The sequence below is a fragment of the Montipora capricornis genome, chromosome 4 (genome assembly GCF_036669925.1).
Source record: "Montipora capricornis isolate CH-2021 chromosome 4, ASM3666992v2, whole genome shotgun sequence".
In the NCBI taxonomy this organism is placed as follows: Eukaryota; Metazoa; Cnidaria; class Anthozoa; order Scleractinia; family Acroporidae; genus Montipora; species Montipora capricornis.
In genome coordinates, this window is record NC_090886.1 from 291,808 (window position 1) to 311,807 (window position 20,000).

A 20,000-nucleotide genomic window follows, 5' to 3' on the forward strand; every position below is an offset into this window, starting at 1 on the left:
CGGAGCTAAATAATTACATTTTAAAAATGGTTTAACAAATAATCTCGACATGAAAAACAACAAAATAGTAAATCTAGCTGAAGAAACTGACAATAGCGACGCTGTGACAAAACATCAATTAGAAACAGGATTAGTTCCCAAAGCTGATAAAACAGAGCTCTCTAATTATTTAAAAAGGATGGTAGTATTTCCGTAATTAGTGATTTTGATTTTGGGAATGATAAAATTACAAAGGTTGGAAATGGTTTGCAATCTACAGATATTGTCAATAAAGGCTACATTGATACAGAACTTGCAGCTAAACCAAATGTCAATCAAGTTATTTTACGAGACAGTTCACAACAAATGATTGGAACTTTGAACATGAATAATTTCAAAATAACAAATGTTAAGGATGCAACACATAATAAAGATGCAGTGAATTTAAAGCAAGTAAATGATGGAATATCAACAGTGTCTACTCAAAACAATGAATACACAGACAGAAAAATAGCTGAAAGCCATATAAGTACACATGAAAACAGAGATAATGTGTTGAAATATGCAATGGATGATGTTGAATTCACAATTGATTTCGGCATTCAAGACGCAAGTCTGGTCACATTCAATGACACACCGCATCAAACTAATAAAAAAGCTTTCAGCATGAAAGTTCAAAAAACAACAGACGGTTCAAATGAATATAAAGGTTGTTTCGATTTCAATCTTTTCAAATTAATTCTAGACAATTTCAGCGATAATTATACAGTCTGTATGGAAACATATTTTCAAAAATCTCCTTTTTACTGGGTTGCCGTATGGCAATACAGCAATCCCAGTTGGAAAATGGGTAGAATTTCTCCGTTTTATTTTTTTTCGTGTCGATAAAAGTCTTGCCTGTCACTCCCCCGGTAAGTGGTGTCTTTGTGCATAGAGCCTTCTGCGCGTATTTTCTTAGGATCGAGAGGGTAGTGGAAATGCGTACATTTCTCTGGTGGACACAGTAGAATCATTAACTTAACCTGTAATGGCGTCGAAAGTCATGTAACGCTAATGGCGTTTTAGTGGATCTTTGAACAAAATATACCCTTATGAAGCTCAAAAATGGCAAATCAATTGGATACTGAACAAGACAGGCGACAACATCGACAACAATCTGTCGCCCGTCGAGCCGTCTTTTACCAAGTGTGCTGTTATGTAGAACATTGAAAATTCGCAGGGCAGCGATAATAGTGAATTCAAAGACTAGACAAGGTGGATTGAATGGAATTTCAAGCGTTAAAATCGCTGAAAAGGTAAGATTATTGTCTAAGCTATGCCGCAATTGCGTGTCTTCACCACATGTTCCTTTGATCTCACATTATTGTGTTTTCCGTCAAAATATTCGCTTGTTTTCGCTTTCGCTCGAACATATCTACCTTTATTACATGTCCAGTGAATAGTTTTATCCTCTGGGATGAATTTTCCGTCGAAAAATCGGTTATTTGGGCGGTCAGTGTAAAACGCAGACTGCAGACTGCAGACTGCAGACCGGGGGTAAAATGCAGACTGAGGGTAAAATAAATATTAATAATAAAAAAACGAGTCATAAGGATAAAATAAAGATTGTTTGAAAGACAATCCTGTTTTACATCTGTCAACAACTCACATTATTATGACTGCAGGTCGCTGCACCTTTTGGGGATGCGATCGTACGCGTTGAAATCATTGCGCTTCCAGATGCATTGCAATGTTCGAAATTATTTGTCACACCGGTACATCGAGGGAAATCGATCGAAAAACCAACAATTATTACTCCGAATACCTGAGTAATCTCGGTTGTCTTTTTTCGGTGCAACGAAATGCACAAAGAATTTCATGTATTCCAAGCAATTAGGACGTGGGGATTTCATTGGTTAAGCTATGCGTGATAACCCCTAGGGGCTTGTGAACTAAAGGATAAACATAACGTAAACAAAAGCGAATGAAAGGATCCTAATAAGAAATTTTTACACCAGTCATACTGGCTTAAGTCGACTGAATTGTAACGTTAACTGGTTGCAAAATCCACGTTATCTCTGTCTTTATGCGTGTCAAAATAAATTGAGTTATTGGGTAATTACTCGATTACTTTGTTAAGTGCAGCAAAATGGACAGTTGAATTACGGGGTGGTGACTTCTTTGCCTAAAAGCAACTCACTTAACGAAACTGTCCTTTTTCAAACAACAAGGATTCAAACAGCTTCAATTCTTCAGTTCGATAAAATCCGGATTTAAAACATGCGGTGGGGCAACCAAAGCGATGGGAGCTGTGTTGGGGTTTCAGTGTGAAAGTACGAACGGCTACTAACACTCTTATAACTCTTTTTTCATTATTATTTTATTAACCTGCAGTCTGCAGTCTGCATTTTACCCTCAGTCTGCATTTTATCCCTGGTCTGCAGTCAGTCTGCGTTTTACACTGACCGGTTATTTGGGTGGTTTTTGGCAACAGAGGTTAATTATTCGTAATGCGATCGCTTCCGTTGCCGTTAGCAATGGGTCGCAAATTTGACACTTTTATCGCATTATCACATTACGCATTGAACCACGTTATCTATTATTCCTAAAAATCTAAAAATATTCATGCCTTATCAGTTTTCGGTCGAATTTATGTCCAAGAAAGCAGATAAATTGCAGAAAATATTAGTTTTGCAATCAACGCTAAAATGACAAAATTTTGCCTAGAAAACATATTTTACTGTTATTTTTCTTAAATTTTTTCGTTCGACTTTCGCTTTTATAAAATGTTTCAGTTGTCTGTAAATAAGTTGTATGCTGTTGGGAAGCTTATTTTCTTAGCTTTAAAATGTCGATTTTTTCCCCCTAACTTTAAATATTTTTTGAGAAAAAAAAACATTTTTTGGCGATGGCTGATTTACCGCGGTTTTCTCGCGGTTGGGAAAGTAGGAAAAAGAGTTAGGCCAGTAGCCAGGTTTTTAACCTCAGAAAAGGATCTGTTTCGTCGTACGAACGTGTGAGGACCTGTGAGCCAAAGGGCCTCTGCTGGTATGACTTCTGGGTGACCCCTTAATAACTTCTTACTAACCGAGCGTGAGGGCCGTACTGCCAGGGAAATATCTGCCCGAGGTCGTGGCAGTACGGACCGAGCGCAGCGAGGTCCGTACAAAAACGACCCAGGGTCAATGTTCCCCAGTACGGCTCGAGCTAGCTCGGTTAGTAAGTAGTTTATTATATGTGGTTTTTTAATTACCTTTTGCTTTGTTTTTGCAAGCCCGTAATCGGCCCGTGGGCCAGTCACAATTTGCCTGGAAGGCTGCACGTACCACAGGCAACCCAGTGTACCCTCACGGAGGGTCTAGTTACAGTTATGAATTCAGTTCCACTTTGCTTGGTTTTGAAAAACTAAATACGAATATAGATTCAGGACTTACAATAAAAGTAAATTCGGATTACAAACTATCTTTGCACCATATTAATTTATCTCCAGATGGTACTTCACAAGGAATACAAAGATGTTTGTATGTAAATTTCAAGAGCAATTTTGATAACAGTAGCCCAAATCTGTTGCCACTTTATGTCCTGATTTATGGAATAAAAAATGCTGCAAAAAGTGATCTTGATTTCACCATATATGATTATAAAAGGCGTATGAAATCAAAAACAATAAATTGGAAGTACATATTCCTATTGACATGAATGGTAACGAATTGCTTGGTTTGCCACCTGATTTAAATAAACCTTATGATGTTATTAACAATAAATTAACGTTACACATTCCAATTGATATGAATGGAAATGATATTTTAAGAACATCACATTATTTACATGGTTATCCTAACACCAATTCATCAGACAAAACATTCACTATAAATGGAAGTGAAAAAGTTTTGATTCCAAGTAGGTCAATAATCAAACAAGTTCAAATTTTATATAATTCTTTCAAATTTAGTCATAAAACACTAAACATTCAAATTTATTATGGGCCTTTTTTCAATGAGATAAAGGAAAAATACCCTAATTTGAATGATAAAATATTGAAATCATGTCTTGTTTATCAGTTTTTGTATCAAAAACATTTTAATGCTGACAAATCAATTGATGAAATTGTTCGATTAAACAATGGAGAAATAGGACTCATGGGACTAGGAAATGGACGTCTTACATGGCTTTTAGAAAAACTACTTGGTGGGATCGATATTTTACACTTGCATAGTATCCTACATGATGCTTTCGGTAGATTCTATGACCATTATTCATTAGGCCGAGGGTATCCATATGCCATACCCAAGAACCTAACACCAAAACCTATAAAAAGATCTCCATTATGCGGTCAGATTTCTGGATTATTACATTGCATATTCAAAAGATTAATAATATAAACTATATATATGACAGACCAACGTAAAAGTATATTCGACTGGAATCACATTTCAGACAAACTAACTGAAGAACAGATCAAGGAATTAAAAATGCATTATCACACATACCATAAAAAGTGTTGGGCTTATAAACAAGCAATGAAACATTTAAAAAAATGGAAATTACTAGGCAATTCACTATCTATTGTTTTTGCATCTGGAGGTTTAGCTTCAAGTCTAGCAACCGGTGGTACTAGTTTAATTGCTATTAGTACAGTAGCACTTTTGTTTCAGGGTTGGATGAAGCATAAAGACCTTGATCTTAAAATCCAAAATGTGTATATGCCTATCAGAGTTATCAACATTTTCTCATATATATTAAAAATATAATGAGAACTGGTGAATATTACCAAGATAATTTATTATCTATGATGAAAAATATTGATGATGTTATTACTGATACTGCACCCATAGTAGATAAATTCTACTAAAACATGACAAAATATTTACTTGTTAATGATTGATTGTATTTTATCTTCTATTAATGATTGTATTTTATCCCAGTATTTTTATATTGTGTTAAAGTCTCAATTGATTTTGACAAAGGTATATTTTTCTACTGACAAATCTAACATTACAAACAACTGTTTAAGGATAAAGTTTATATTAATTATTCTGTCTGTTTTGATCGATCTGTGGTAATATCTTATCAATCTCTTCAAACACTCTAATCACTTTTTGTTTTTCATTTGGTGATATTTGATATTTGTTTTCAGTACATAGATTGGTTATTTTATTTTCTATATGATATTCTCGATGATAAATATACTTTCGCCGTATTTTGTAAATATTGTCATAAAATCATCAGCATTTACATATCCATGAACTGATCCGCAATTTTTACATACCAACTTATAATCATCTTTCTCAACATCCGATTTATCACAACATGATTCAATAAAACGTTCAACTTCAACTAATTTTTTATCACAAAATGGACAAATAATTTCATTCATTTCAATAATTCCAGTATGAATATCCAAATTACAATTCATTTATAATATTGTATCAGATTAAATTTATAAATATATATTTGCAAAAAGAAAATACTGAAACCATTGCATTAAACCATCTGATAAATGCACCTGATAAAAAACCAAAATGAAAAACATAGTTTTCCAAATGCTGTTTTCAGTATGAGATCTAAATATATAGTTTCCAAAATCGAAAACCATTTTATGAAAAGCAGTATTTGAGTTGGATTCGAAAATGTGCTGATACCCCCAACTCCTATACTACTTCGACGCCATTGCCGGTTAAGTTAAAATCGTTCTACTGTGTCTACCAGAGAAATCTACGCATTTCCCACTACCCTCTCGATCCTAAGAAAATACGCGCAGAAGGCTCTATGCACAAAGACACCACTTAGCAGGGGAGTGATGGGCAAGACTTTTACCGACACGGGGAAAAAAAAAAAAAAAGAAAAACACCCAACAAATGCCGGACTTTTTCCGACTGGAATTGCCATACTGGCAACCCAGTAAAAAACGACGAAACAAAGCCAGATTCCAACTAGGATTGCCATACTGGCAACCCAGTAATGACAATAATAATATAATGGTAAATTAGTGTTAATTGGTAATAATTAATAGATAATACTTATGGAGCGGTTTTCAAATGAATGTTGAAAGTAAGAGACCTTTTTCGCTTGTACATTTTTTTCCCCAATACAGATCATGTGATAATTAATACTCAGGAGTTTTGTTCCTTTGTTTTGTTCATTAAAAAGAGTGCATGCAGACATATTCATGCTTGTATGCACTCTTTTCGATGAACAAAACAAAGGACCAAACCACCTGAGTATTATCACATGATCTGTATTCGGAAAACAAAATGTACCAGCGAAAAATGTCTATTGCGTGATTGCAATTGCTACAGTTAGGCCCCGTTATATGGAGAAAAGTTGTCCCGGGCAAGAGGGTCACCCTCCTAGCCGAGTCAACTTTACCGAGCATTTATATGAGAAAAAAGTTGACCCCCTTGCCCAAGCCAAGAGATGACAACAGAGCTCGCGCATGCTCTGATTGTCTCGCCTTGACGGAGTTGACCCGGCGAGCTCGCTACAATCGAGTTATCAAGATGTGAGACAGTATTTAAACGCGAAACGATTGTGTACATTACTTTGAACACCATTGTCAACAATTCGAAATTCATTGGCATTTCGCTTCACCGATTCATGAAAGTATCATTTTTTTCGAGGTAAATATTGTGTGATTATCTTAGTGCAACATGCACGACAATCACTAAGGCCCTGTTTATACGGAGAAAAGTTGGCCCGGCTAGGAGGGTGACCCTACCATCGCAAAAGGATGACCTGGCTAGGCGGGTCACCCTTCTAGCCGAGCCAACTTTTGGTTTGTCATGTAAACGGTTCGCCAAGTTTTGTAAGGAAATGTATGAAAAGTTGGCTTGCCCAGGGTAACTCGGGTAGGCGGGTGACCCTTTACCCGGGACTACTTTTCTCCATATAAACGGGGCCTTAGTGATTGTCGTGCATGTTGCACTAAGATAATCACGCAATATTTAACTCGAACAAATGATGCATTCATAAATCGGTGAAGCGAAATGCCAATGAATTTCGAATTGTTGACATTGGTGTTCGAGGTAATGTACACAATCGTTTCTCGTTTTAAATACTGTCTCACATCTCGATAACTTGATCGTAGCGACCAAGAAGCACAACTGACAAAGACTATACAAAAAACTATCGTTTTCCCGAAATCTAATAATATCATGACGTGGCAAGCTTAATTTTTGGCACGAAAACTACTTAAAACCTTATACTAAATTTCACTTAGTCCATGTTTGTGGCAGTGATTGGCGTTAAAATCTTGCAACAGTTTATTAACCAATGAAAGGGGAAAACAAAACCAGCAAGTTACTCGGAATTGCTGCGAATTTTGATTGGTTCACAGAGCTGTTTGCGCCTGATGTGATGAGATGCCATTGGTCGGAGTAATTACTTTGGTATTGGTGTTACAACACTCAATTTAAAACCGTTCTATATCACATACACCATACAAATATGTTCATATGTGCATTACAATAATTGATGAAAGTAGTTGAATTAATAATTTTAGTTGATAACATTGCTGCTACTAGGCCACTTTGTAAAATACCATAATACTCTTTGTCCCTCCAAATTTTGCATAAGCATTGTTTCCAGTTTTCTCATGGGACTTGCAATGGTCCCAAGAGAAAACATTTCTGAAACTGTTAAGCCGTGATTGACATTTAGTTAGCTTTCTGTCACTTTGTTCACAACGTAGAATTATATAGTTGACAGTTGATCTTTGAAATAGATCTTGTTTTGCAATCGATAGGAGAACACTTTTTCTTTACTTTTTGAGACTAGTGTACATCTGCGAGTACTGTGAAATAAAACAGGTTTTGACTAACCCTAACAAACGAAACTCACTCAGCTACAGATGACACGGGACAAGACGGAAACAGTCCTTACAAGTAAAAACAGCAACCACATCAAACGACACGTACAGTCGCTACAAGCTATTGGAAACTCAACAGATGAAGCGAGGCAAAAACTAGAAGAAATAAAAATTGAAGACGGGGAGGACGCGATCGCAATCCCGCAAAGGAAGGGGGGGGGGCTCGATATATCCCTGGGTGGGGAGGTGCAGCGCGGCCCCTGATACCCTGACCCTGTTTAAGACAAATATCGCTGATTTTCGTATCCATTTTAAGACAATTCCGATTTCTGATACCCTGTTTAAGACATTTAACCCAGTTTAAGACAAAAATTGATAAATCGATACCCTGATTAAGACAAAAAATGATAAATTCGATACCATGTTCAAGACAAAAATCCCGAAAAACATACCCTGGCTGGCCGCATGTACCCCCCCCCCCCCTCCCAGGATCGCAATTCCCTCATCCATGGAGTGAAGAGATAGACAACAAAATCGCAATGGTTGATGAAGATGTCGATAACCTGGCTGCATTCCTCACCGAGACTGAAAGAAGGGAGACAGAGAAGGCAAGACAAAAGCAACTCGAATTCGAGAAAGAGCTGATAGAGAAGAAATTCAGATACCACAAAGAGCTTGAAGAGAAAGATCAACAAGATTCTATTTTCACAGGGAGTCAAGACGCCAAACAAACACAAGTTACTAGTAACGCTGCTAAACTTCCCAAGCTCACCATTACAAAGTTCGATGGAACATACCTCGATTGGAATCGGTTTTGGGGCCAATTCACTGAGGCTATTGACAAAACTGGGATGGCCGCGCTAATGACGTTTTCTTATCCCAAAGAATTTGTGGATCTCAAGGTGCGAAAAACAATCGACGGGCTCCCATTTACCGCGGAAGGGTACAATCAAGCAAAAAGTATCTTAATGGATCGTTATGGCAAGGAAAGCGAAAGTGTTTGTTTCTTTGTTTGTTTGTTATTTATTTGTTTAAGCAGGTTGAAGTTTTGGCAGCTATTCAGCTGATGTGGACCTGCTATACCCACCCAACCATATACACACAGAGGACAGCCACAACACCGGGAACTTCATCCCCTACTCTTCTCGAATAGTGTGTGGGTTCTTTAACGTCCCACAGGGAACTAATGAACATGGAAGTTATTTGTGAGACGGGACCTCCGGCTTATCGTCCTTATCCGAGAAGACTTGAAAGTCTAACCATTTGCGGATGTAATTACAAAGGCAGCACTTTCTCCTCAGTTATTTAAAGACCCTGAGTGTTGGTCCGGCTGGAGTCAAACTCATGAACTCTCGCATGGCAGCCTGGTGCTCAACCATGCAACTGAGCCACTGGTGCACGGTGCGGTTCGCGTATGTACAAAATATTCTTGATCTGCCTAGGATTAAAGGAACAAATCCACAAAAAATCCATCAATTTTACGAACAACTGCGGTACAATGTACAATCACTGGAAACAATGGGAAGGCTGGGAGATGTTAGAGGAAATGGGGCGTTGATGATAGACAAGTCAGCTGGGATTCGCAGAGATTTGGTCCGCAACGACGACGATTGGCAAAACTGGGATTTTGTCAAACTTTGTGACGCTTTGGGCTCCTGGACACATCAAAATCCAGTAGAATCAAGTGAAGATCATCGAGAAGAAACGCCACACTCGCAACGTGATCAGATAGCTCGGAGAAGTTTTCCAACGCAAGAAACACGTGTGTGCGTGTACTGTGATGACCCACGCACAGAGGTCTCGAATGTCATCGCGTGACATCATTTGATGAAAGGAAAAACATCCTGGCGACAAAGAAGCTCTGTTTCAACTGCACCGGACCAAAACATCGAGCAATTGAGTGTAACAGAAAAATTTCTTGCCGTCATTGTGCCAAGAAACATCACACATCAATCTGTGATCGTCAACAAGCACGTGAGCCGGGGATGACCACTTCGCAAGTGGGAAATTCAGCCGTCATTCATCCCGTAGTAATAGTTAAGGTAGCAGGATACAAATTTCGGGCCCTTCTCGACAGCGGTGCAAGCCATTCATATGCATCATCGACTTTTGTGAATCTGACAAAAGCTGAACGCAAAGCTTCCGGAGTTTGTCAAATTACAATGCTTGTGGGCGTGGCTATGAGAGTCGTGCAAGAGTACAAAGTGTCATTGGACGTGAATGTGACCAAAGTCGACAAACGGGAATTGCTCTCATTTGAGAACTCCAAGTATAAGGAAGTCCTGGCCAAGCATCCCCATCTGAGAGGGATATACATCGACGATGATGACGACAAAAGAGTACTGCCTGTCCATCTCATCCTGGGAGCGAAGGACTTGCCAAGAATGCGTACCAGGGAGCGATTACGAGTTGGTCGCGGTGGGGATCCCGTAGCTGAGTTCACACGCTTTGGGTGGACGCTGATGTCACCAGGTGCTGAGACCGATTTATCTCCAGTGTATCTCGCTGTGAACTCTGCTGCCGACTACAAGCGTCTGTGTGCTTTGGACTTACTTGGTCTTGCAGACAGTCCCACAGGTGATCAAGAAGACGCATACAGTGAGTTTAAGGAGCAATTGACGCGCTCCTGGGATGGCCGATATGAAACCACTTTCCCTTGGAAAGGTGACCATCCTCCACTTCGTAACAATCAAAACGGCAGCCTGATCCGATTGAATTCCTTGTTACGCAAACTTCGAGGAACAGATATGCTAGCCCAGTATGCTGCTGTTATAGAAGAGGGTGTGGTCGAAAGAGCACCTTCTGAAGCGATGGGAAAAGAATTCTACTTGCCTCACCGAGCAGTAGTTCGAGAGAACACTGAGACGACAAAACTCCGAGTAGTGTACGATGCCTCCGCTCACGCCCATAATTATGCACCATCTCTCAATGATTGTCTTCACGCTGGCCCACTGTTACAGAACCAGCTATGGAGCATGTTGAATCGTAACTGATTCCACAGTGTGGCTGTCACAGGGGAAATACGGAAAGCGTTTCTGCAGATAAGGATCCGCCAAGCTGAGCGAGACTCCTTAAGGTTTCATTGGATTAAAGACGTACATTCGAGCGAAGTGGATATTCTGCGTTTCACCCTAGTAGTGTTGGGTTTGGCCCCGTTCCCGTTCCTGCTGAACGGAGTTATCCAGCAACACCTTGAACTGTGGAGACCCCGCCTCCCAGAAAGCGTCAGTGAAGCATTAAAGAGCCTGTACGTAGATGGTTTTATTTCAGGTGGACCCACCGTGACAGACGCAATGAAGTTGAAATGTGAAAGGGCTGAAGTTTTTGCTGACGCAAGGTTTGAACTCCACAAATGGCACTCAAATGTACCAGACCTAGAGACGAATTCCGGTGATGACGAACCCACCTTTGCCAAGAAGCAACTTGAAAACAAATTGAATCAGGGGAAGAGTAAACTCCTTGGACACCCATGGGACAAAGTTCAGGATACGTTAAGCGCAGTCGTTCCTGCGGAAAGAGCTGAGTTGACGAAGCGCGGAGTTCTTGCAAATTTAGCCAGAGTCTACGACCCGCTCGGATTAGTGTCGCCCATGATGCTGGAGGGAAAATTGATCTACAGAGCAATATGCAACCAAAAGCTCGCTTGGGATGCTCCGTTACCAGACGTCTACACAAATTGATGGAAAACAACTGGGAATACAAATTGCCAGACAGTGTCACTCTGCCGCGCAATTTGGCAACCTATCAAGAACCAATCAAAGAAATAAAGTTACACGCCTTCGGCGATGCCAGAGGACATGGCGTGAGTGCTGCAATTTATGCTGTTGTTACACAAGAATGTGGGGTTGCACACAAGGTCTAGTTGCTGCCAAGTCCCGTCTCGCCAAACAGGGGCTGACCATTCCTTGTCTCGAACTGATATCGGGACGCATGGCTGTGAACCTGGTGACGAACGTACACAAAGCATTGGAAGGGTTTCCGCTCGCAACCGACATCCAGTGCTGGTTGGATAGCACAGTGGCATTACACTGGTTGAATGACCAAGGTGATTATCGTCAGTTCGTCACAAATCGCGTGCGAAAAATCCAAAGTCATCCAAACACTGAATGGCGTCACGTATCTTCTACTGAGAATCCTGCTGACCTCGGTAGCCGTGGTGGGAGTGTAACAGATGTACAGCTGTGGTGGAGAGGCCCAGAGTGGTTAGCGGACCTCACAAGCTGGCCAGAAGATATCGTGACGCAAGCGAGCCAACAAAGTGATGCAGAAAGGAAAGTTCAACAAGAGATCTTCGCAGCGGATATCAAAATCAGTGATGACCTTGATCGTGTCCTAGAGAAGTTTGACCTACACAAAACCCTCAGAGTTTGCGCATGGGTTTCACGTTTCATTCGCAACTGCCAGCACCCTTCGGAGAAGATCCGAGGCCCCCTGTCGACACAGGAAATCACCGCATGCTGGCTCTTCTGGATTAAACAAGCGCAACATCAGTCGATCAGTGACAGCCACTTCCAAGAGGACAAGTTACAGCTAAACCTTTAGAGAAACGCCGATGGGGTGTTGGAATGCCAGGGACGCATTCAGGGAGAATACCCCATTTTCTTGCCGGTTTCTGCCCTGTACACCTTCAAAATAGTTCAGCGCTCCCATGTGACCACTTTGCACGGGGGAGTGGGACTTACAATGGCGAAGGTTCCTGAAGTCCAATGGGTACCCCGCCTTCGCAAAGTCACCAAACGAGTTCTTAGGAGCTGTTGGGGCTGTAAAAGGTTTCAAGCCGTGGCTGCTCCTCACCCACCAGCCGGACCCCTGCCAAGGGACAGAACCGAAGGAGCCGATCCCTTCAGCGTCATTGGAGTAGACTTCACTGGACCTGTAAATTATCTACAGTGGAAATCAAAGGAACAGAACGCGAACATTGTGATATATTCTTGCAGCTTGACCCGCGCAGTATTCTTGGAATTGCTACCAAGCCTGGAAACGGGAGAATTTATCAAAAGCCTCAAACGCCTGATAGCGAGAAGAGGGAGGCCGACAAAGATTTATTCAGACAACGGGAGAACGTTCATCGCCGCAGCTAACTGGTTGAAAAAAGTACGCAAAGATGAAAGGCTCAACATCTTTCTTGGCACTCACGAAATAACCTGGCAGTTTAATTTGAGCCGCGCCCCCTGGTGGGGGCGGACAGTTCGAACGACTCATCAGGGTAATGAAGGGCGTCTTCTATAAGACAGTGGGACAAGGTCAACTATCCTGGGACAAGTTCAGTGAGGTGCTCCTGGACGTTGAGATTGTACTGGACAACCGCCCCCTCAGCTACGCAGAAGATGACATACAGCTACCCACGCTGACGCCGAACGCCCTGTTGTTCATCAAGTCCAACCTTTTGCCAGAACTGCAGCCATATCATCTGAGAAAAAGACCTCAGGAAACGAGTGAAATAGGCCATTTCCGAGTTCATGTCTGCCTCCTCTTCAAAGCGAATCTAAGTGCGAAGTTTTTGTGATGGTAATTAGTTCTACTTTACATATGAATGAAAACTAATTTTGTTAACAAAATCTTCGCACTTAGACTCGCTTTGAAGAGGAGGCACACATCAACTCGGAAATGGCCTATTCCTCCAAAGGAGTAAAGATGCAATTTGGCGCCGTTGGTCCTCTGAATATTTACGAGCGCTACGAGAAGGACACAGCCTGAAGCATGGAAATTCAAAGAATCCTCTGTCAGTAGGAGATGTGGTGATTTTGAAGTCGGAAGAACAAAACCGAAACTACTGGCCACTTGGGATCATAGAAAAGCTAATTGTGGGACGTGATGGCGTAGTTCGTGCAGCTAAGGTGCGAACTGGGAAGACCGTCCTGGAGAGAGCCATACAACATTTGTACCCCCTGGAATTGTCGTGCGACAGATCAAAGGACGCTATGTCTCTCAGCCCTACCGCACCGCCATTCAGGCCCAGACGGGATGCAGCAGCTGCAGCAGAGTTACGTATCCAAGGCATTGCTAATGATGATCAGTAAACATTGAATTTGAGACACGCATATAGACTGAACTTTGAACCGAGCATTTCATTTGTTGCGTTAAGGAGGCTTCCTACAATAAATTTAGCCTATACCATTAGACTTTAGACGGCCACAGTTCTTATATGCAAGCACCTACAGCTTTGAAACTTTAACCACGTACTACAGGAAGTTTGAAGTTTTTAAAAATGTAGTTGATATGGCGTTCTAGGTTACCATGGCAACGAAGCAGTGACGTCATGGTTTTTGATTGGCAACAATTTTACGCTTTATTCGATCTAAACTTTTGAAATGATACGCAGGGTACTAATCCTGAGGTGTTTGTCTAACGTTTGACGAAGTTTGAAGAAAATCGTAAAAGCCGATTTTAAGTTATTCGAGAGAGAAGTTTTTACGCCTAAAATACTCAATTTGTCGTTACTCTTACAATAACTTTCAAAAGAAGCGCTGTTTTTAATATATAGAAGAATCTCTTGTCATGTAAGTCTTTTAGAGGTATCAAGCTAGCTCTCCGTGAAATTTCATGATATAAACTGCTTTTGATGTCCGTTGACAAACTTCAACGGAAAGCATTATATTTTGCGGAATTTCGTTCCCAGAACGTCTGGCGGTCTAGCTGAAAAACTGGTCGGTGAATGTTTTTTTAAATCCTGTATTTTGTAATTAATCACAATGTAGAATTATATAGTTGACATTTGTTCTTTGAAAATGATCTTGTTTTGCAATCGATAGGAGAACACGTTTCTTTTACTTTTTGAGACTAGTTTACATCTGCGAGTACTGTGAAATAAAACGGGTTTTGACTGTGATTACTGAGTGTCGAAAGTTACCATACGGAGGCAACTTTCGATAAACAAAAACAATGCTTATGCAAAATTTGCGGGGACAAACAAGGAGTATTATGGTATTTTCCGAAGTGGCCTATAATCAGGTCATTTAAAGGCTAATTTAGTTTTGAGAGCTCTTTTAAAAGATGTCAGGCTCTCAGTGTTTCTGTTCTCTGCGGGAATATTGTTTCACAGTTTCGGAGCTGTTGATTGAAAGGCACAATCGCCAAGTGCAGGCAGGTACCTTGCGCTTGCTGGCACCAACAACGTTGCATTCGTAGACCTAAGATTAGGGAGCTTAAGCAACGACGACGGCAACGGCAAGGAGAACGTCAAAATATAAAATTCACGTTGTTGCAATCACTTCGTGACTGTTTCAACCTTTTTTAACATGATAAGGGTGTGGCAGTTCCTCAAAGGTGACACTGGTCGGAACGGCGCATAATTTAGGGGAAAAAAATGAAAATTTATCCATCTTCAAGTGCTGACGTTCGTCATAAAACTTCAAATTTGGCCATTTCATGTTGTTGTTTTGCAGACGACAGCAAAGAAATGTACAAAAGTGAAAAACGCACGTGCAGAGCGTGCAAAGCTATTGTTTTGTGCACTAAATATGCAAATTCGTGACGTTCTCTTTTCCGTCGTCGTTGTCATTGCTTAAGCTCCCTATTGTATGTAGACTGCACTGCAACAGTAACAAGATCAACCAGATACTGCCTCCTACTGTTTTCCCAAATTCTTCCAGGATTATTCCACTTTGCTCGACTTGCACAAAGTAGCCAAACTTATGGGACAGTTCTCTTTATTTCTTTGTTATCTTCTTGCATCAAGGAAGCGTTGGTGTTACCCTTGGATATCGACCTGATACCGACTCCCCACCGAAAGCTAAAGAAGCAGAGATTATTGAGGCAAGCATGAAATTTGAAGCTGAGCACGAGGAATGCGTGCGTGTGTTGCCCTACAAAGAAAACTATCAGGTGGTGATTCGTTTCTACGTTTTCAGTGGCGAGTCTGGTGCAATGGAGAGCTTAAAAGTAGCCGCCCAAGAATGCTTTGCAAAGATGAAGGTGGAACTAAAGTGGTTAGATCTATATAACAACGCAGCGAATGTACTGAATGTTACACCTCTTGAGTACGTTTGTGATGAATTCCACGAACTTGCACTGGAGGCGTCTCAAGTCGATGCAATCAGCGAGGTAATAAACGAAAATCTAAATAAGTTTGACAAACATCGAAACGTCACATCTGTGCAGGCCTCTTTTAAAGTGAAAAACTCCCAACAGACACGTGAACCGTGTATAAGAATTTATGTCCTAGGAAAAGGTTTCATTCCTATGGGCGAATCCAAGTTCGAAACTTCTCTTGGACGTTACCCGGTGGACGTGGTGGACGGGTTTTGGTATAGCGTTGGAGCTCGTAAGATCTGGGAGCCGAAGCAGGCACAAAAACAGAAGGACGTGGTTTGTTTGGGAGCAAGCATTGGCGTGAAGGATGAGGAAGGTTGTGGGACCTTAGGTGCCATTGTGGGGGATGGAGATCGCTTTTATGCACTGTCATGTGATCATGTGATCAAACATGGGCCCATTGTTCGAGATGAGATTGTTCACCCTGGATTGGATGACCATTTAAACTATCTAAGGTACCACTTAAGAGCATACGCCCAGTGGATAGACAGAATCACTGAACCCGGCAATCAGGAGACTAAGATTTCTGGGGCTGAAAAACTCCAAAAACTTGAAATGGAGAAGAAGTTCAACAGGCTGGTGGAACTAAAGGAAGAGAATCGAGGTTCCGAAAGGTGTTCAGATGATTTACTGGAGGAAGCGGAGAAACATGAAAAGGCCTTCCAGGCGGGTTTGAAAGAACCAAGGCTTGTGGGTTTGTACACTAAAGGGTTGAAACGTAATGTCAAATGGACGAATGACAAAGAGTATTTCATTGATGCTGCCATTGCTGAGTTGACTAAAGACGAAGTGGAACGTTTAAAAAAATCCAAAATCGTTAAAGTGATTGGAACAGGACTTCCTCCCAGTGGTGAATGTTGCCCAGTCAAAGATATCATGAGTGCTGAAGACCTGTGCAAGAGTGGAAGAACAACAGGGTACACCGAAAACGGCGGTGTTGTTGGTGCCTCCGTAGATGCCCAAGCGTTTTTGGTGGCTCCTATGTTCAAGGCACAACTAGGTGCAACATTTGATTTCAGACTACCTCATGCCCTTTGTCCAGAATGTGACACAGGGCAAACAAGTCAATCACAAATGGAACCAATTCACGGGATGACCTGTTACTGCAAAACCTGTAAGAAACAGATTAGTAATGTCGTGTGTGAGCGCGTATGGCGCAAGAACTGCTTGTTCATTCACTCAAGAGATCCGTTCGTTAAGGAAGGGGATTCGGGAGCGGTGATCTTCGAAAAACGCGGTGAGGATACCAGCCTTCGTGGCTTTGGCGTAATTTTTGCTATGCATGAAAATGCTTACAAAACATATGCCATAGCATCACCTTTAGAAGTCGTTCTTGATGCCCTTTCATCAGAAATCTCAGAAGATAACGTTCATACCTTGCAATTGGTATCAGAATTCAACAGTTGAGTGACCTGAAAAAACAAATTGCAAGGAAGAAAATGTGCCTCCCTGAAACTAGATCTTAACTCCTTGTAATTTTCAGTTGGAACTGTTAATGTAGGTGTGTTTAAGTTAGATTCTTAGAGTTTGACTCCTTGTAGCCAGGCTACCAGTCCCTCTCTGGATGGTTACCACGGGGAGCCATAGCAACGAGGACGGCAGCGGGAACGGGGACGCCACAACACCAACCGGTTTAATGAGAAAAAATTAAGTGTTCCGCACTGACTCGCGTTTTACATTTTGCGGCCACATTTCTTTGCCGTCCTCTGCGAAACATCTGGGAGCTTTAGCAACGACGACGGGAGCGATAACGAGAACGTCATCTAAAAACAAAAATTCGCGTTATTGCGATCACTTCGAGACTATTCCAAGCTTTTTAATATGACAAAGGTTTAGCGGTACGTCAGGAATGAAACCGTTATGAGCGGCGCTTAATTTAGGGGAGAAAATGAAAATTTATCCTCAATTGCTGACGGCCTCCATAAAACCTCAAATTTGGCTATTTCACGTTGTTGTTTTGCTGACAACGGCAAAGAAATGGACAAAAGTGAAAAACGCACGTGCAGGGCGTGCAAAGCTATATTGTTTTAGCCTACTAAATATGCTACTACTAAATACGCCATTGTCGTTGCTAAAGGCCCCCCTTCCCCTATCGACGACGTCAAAGACAACGAGAACGTCACAAAACAATAGTTTTTATGAGGGAAAACAATTTCTCCGCACGTTCTGCACGTGCGGTATATATTTTGGTACATTTCTTTGCCTTTCTCGGCTAAACAACAGGGAGTTTTAAGAAACGACGAAGGCGACGATTTCGACAACACCAAAAAACAATAATATCATTGGTTAAAAGAGCATAAATAATCGTGCTGCAGGTGCAGCATGAATTTTAGCAAGTATGTTAGCGGTGCTCTCCATAACGACGACATGAAATCATCAAATTTGAGGTTATGACGACAACGTTGGCATGCAACAGAAAATCTTTCATTCTCTATTTTCACTCTGAAACCGCTCGTTCCAATTTATTTTTAGGATACTTCGCACATATTGTGTAGGACGTGAACGAGACTGAATAATCGCGAAAGACTTCGATAAAGCAAAGTTATATTCTGAGATGACGTTTTCGTCGACCGTCGTCGTCGTCTTTGCTTAAGGTCCCTAACGACGACGTCGAAGATAACGAGAACGTCACAAAACAATAGTATATATGAGGGAAAACAATTTCTCCGCACGCTCTGCACGTGCGTTATATATTTTGGGACATTTCTTTGCCTTTTTCGGCTAAACAGCGACGTGAAATTGCCAAATTTGTGGTTATGTGGTGGACGTGAGCACCCGACGAAAAATTTCCTCGCCGTTCATACCAGTCTAATTTCCGGAAAGTTGATATATATTTGATATACCGAATGACTTGGAGTAATCACAAAATGATTAGAAAAACGCGAATATACAATTTCAGATGAGAAGATAACGTTTTGATAGCCGTCGTCGTCTTCCTTGATTAAGCTCCCAAATAACGTCAAGTGACCAAAATCAACGTCTTGCGAAGAACACGCCAATATATATATATTTTTGTCTGCAAACTCGAATGCCGTTCATGCCAGCTTCAATCTATTCTGAACCGGCCTCGTTGTTAAAGCTCTCCATAAGATGAGGCACAAGAAAGCGGCCCGAAGTCTGAGTCTCGGGGGCAGATAGGCTAGAAGACTCTCTTCTCAAACTCATTAATAGTTCAAAAGCCCAAAACAAAAGGAATCACTACCGGTCAGGAAGTGTGGATATGTGATCATATGAGAATAAAATTTCGGCAAGAGTGTTTCATCCTCTACCAAACACCTCGAATTCGGTGTAAAAAAACGCGGCCTTCGTCCTCGTTTTTCAACTCGGTTCTCGGTGTTTGGATATCTGATGAAACACTCTTTTTCGGATTGATATATTACCCTTTAATTAACTGCTTTCTTGTGTTGTGGTCTGTTCTCTCTGTTCGTGGCTCACCTTTTCGACAATCTAGGAAGAAACGGCTATGGGAACCAAAATTGCGGTTTTATAGACCGAATGCATAATTGGGAACCAAAAAAATACTCTTTTGTTTATGCGCTAATTAGACTCACTAGCCTTGTATGCATGTACAAAATACAAAAGAAATGTTGCTTGAGAGCTAGGCTAGAGAGTCTAATTTGCACATAAACAAAAGAATATTTTTTTGGCCGCCATTTATGCATTCGGTCTATAAAGGCGGAAATTTCAGCAGACAAAATTGAGATTCTACCTTGACCATTCAGACTGGAGGGCATTCCTTTGAAACGCCTACATTCAAAGGTATTCGAAGAGGTAGAATTTAACTCGCCCTGTTAGGCAGTCCTATTTTCGAACTTTGTTTGAACTGTTCGGAATCAGAAAATGACGAGATATCGGTTTTGTCTCAGCTGAACATAACCGATAGTCGAAGAGGTATCGTATCGGCTGTATCGCGCGTTTATTCGACGAGGCCGTACGACCTGATGGCCTAGACCCTGATGGCCACCGACTGACGAGAGCAGTTTAGGATTTCGAAATGCTACGTAGAGCAATTTTTAATTGAGTTTGAAAAGTAATTTCTTGATTGGTTTGGTTTTGCTTTGCTCCACGTCCAGATTAAAGGATTTGCGCAAGTTTTCCAGCTAATCAAATGCAAAACTAAACACAATTGCGACTTAGTCATTCTCGTTTTCCCGCACTTGGCGCCAGCTGCTTTTGCTTTCTTTGCATTCGGATTGGCAAGTTA

General features: G+C 41.2%; 1 protein-coding gene across 1 annotated transcript; it reads left to right on the top strand.

Annotated features, from left to right (window-relative positions):
• Positions 1 to 9,750: 9,750 nt before the first annotated feature.
• Positions 9,751 to 11,445, top strand: LOC138044991 (uncharacterized). The gene is made up of 2 exons (XM_068891352.1): positions 9,751 to 10,649; positions 10,767 to 11,445. Exons 1-2 carry the CDS (start codon positions 9,751 to 9,753, stop codon positions 11,443 to 11,445), a joined length of 1,578 nt encoding a protein of 525 aa, XP_068747453.1.
• The last annotated feature ends 8,555 nt before the right edge of the window (positions 11,446 to 20,000 follow it).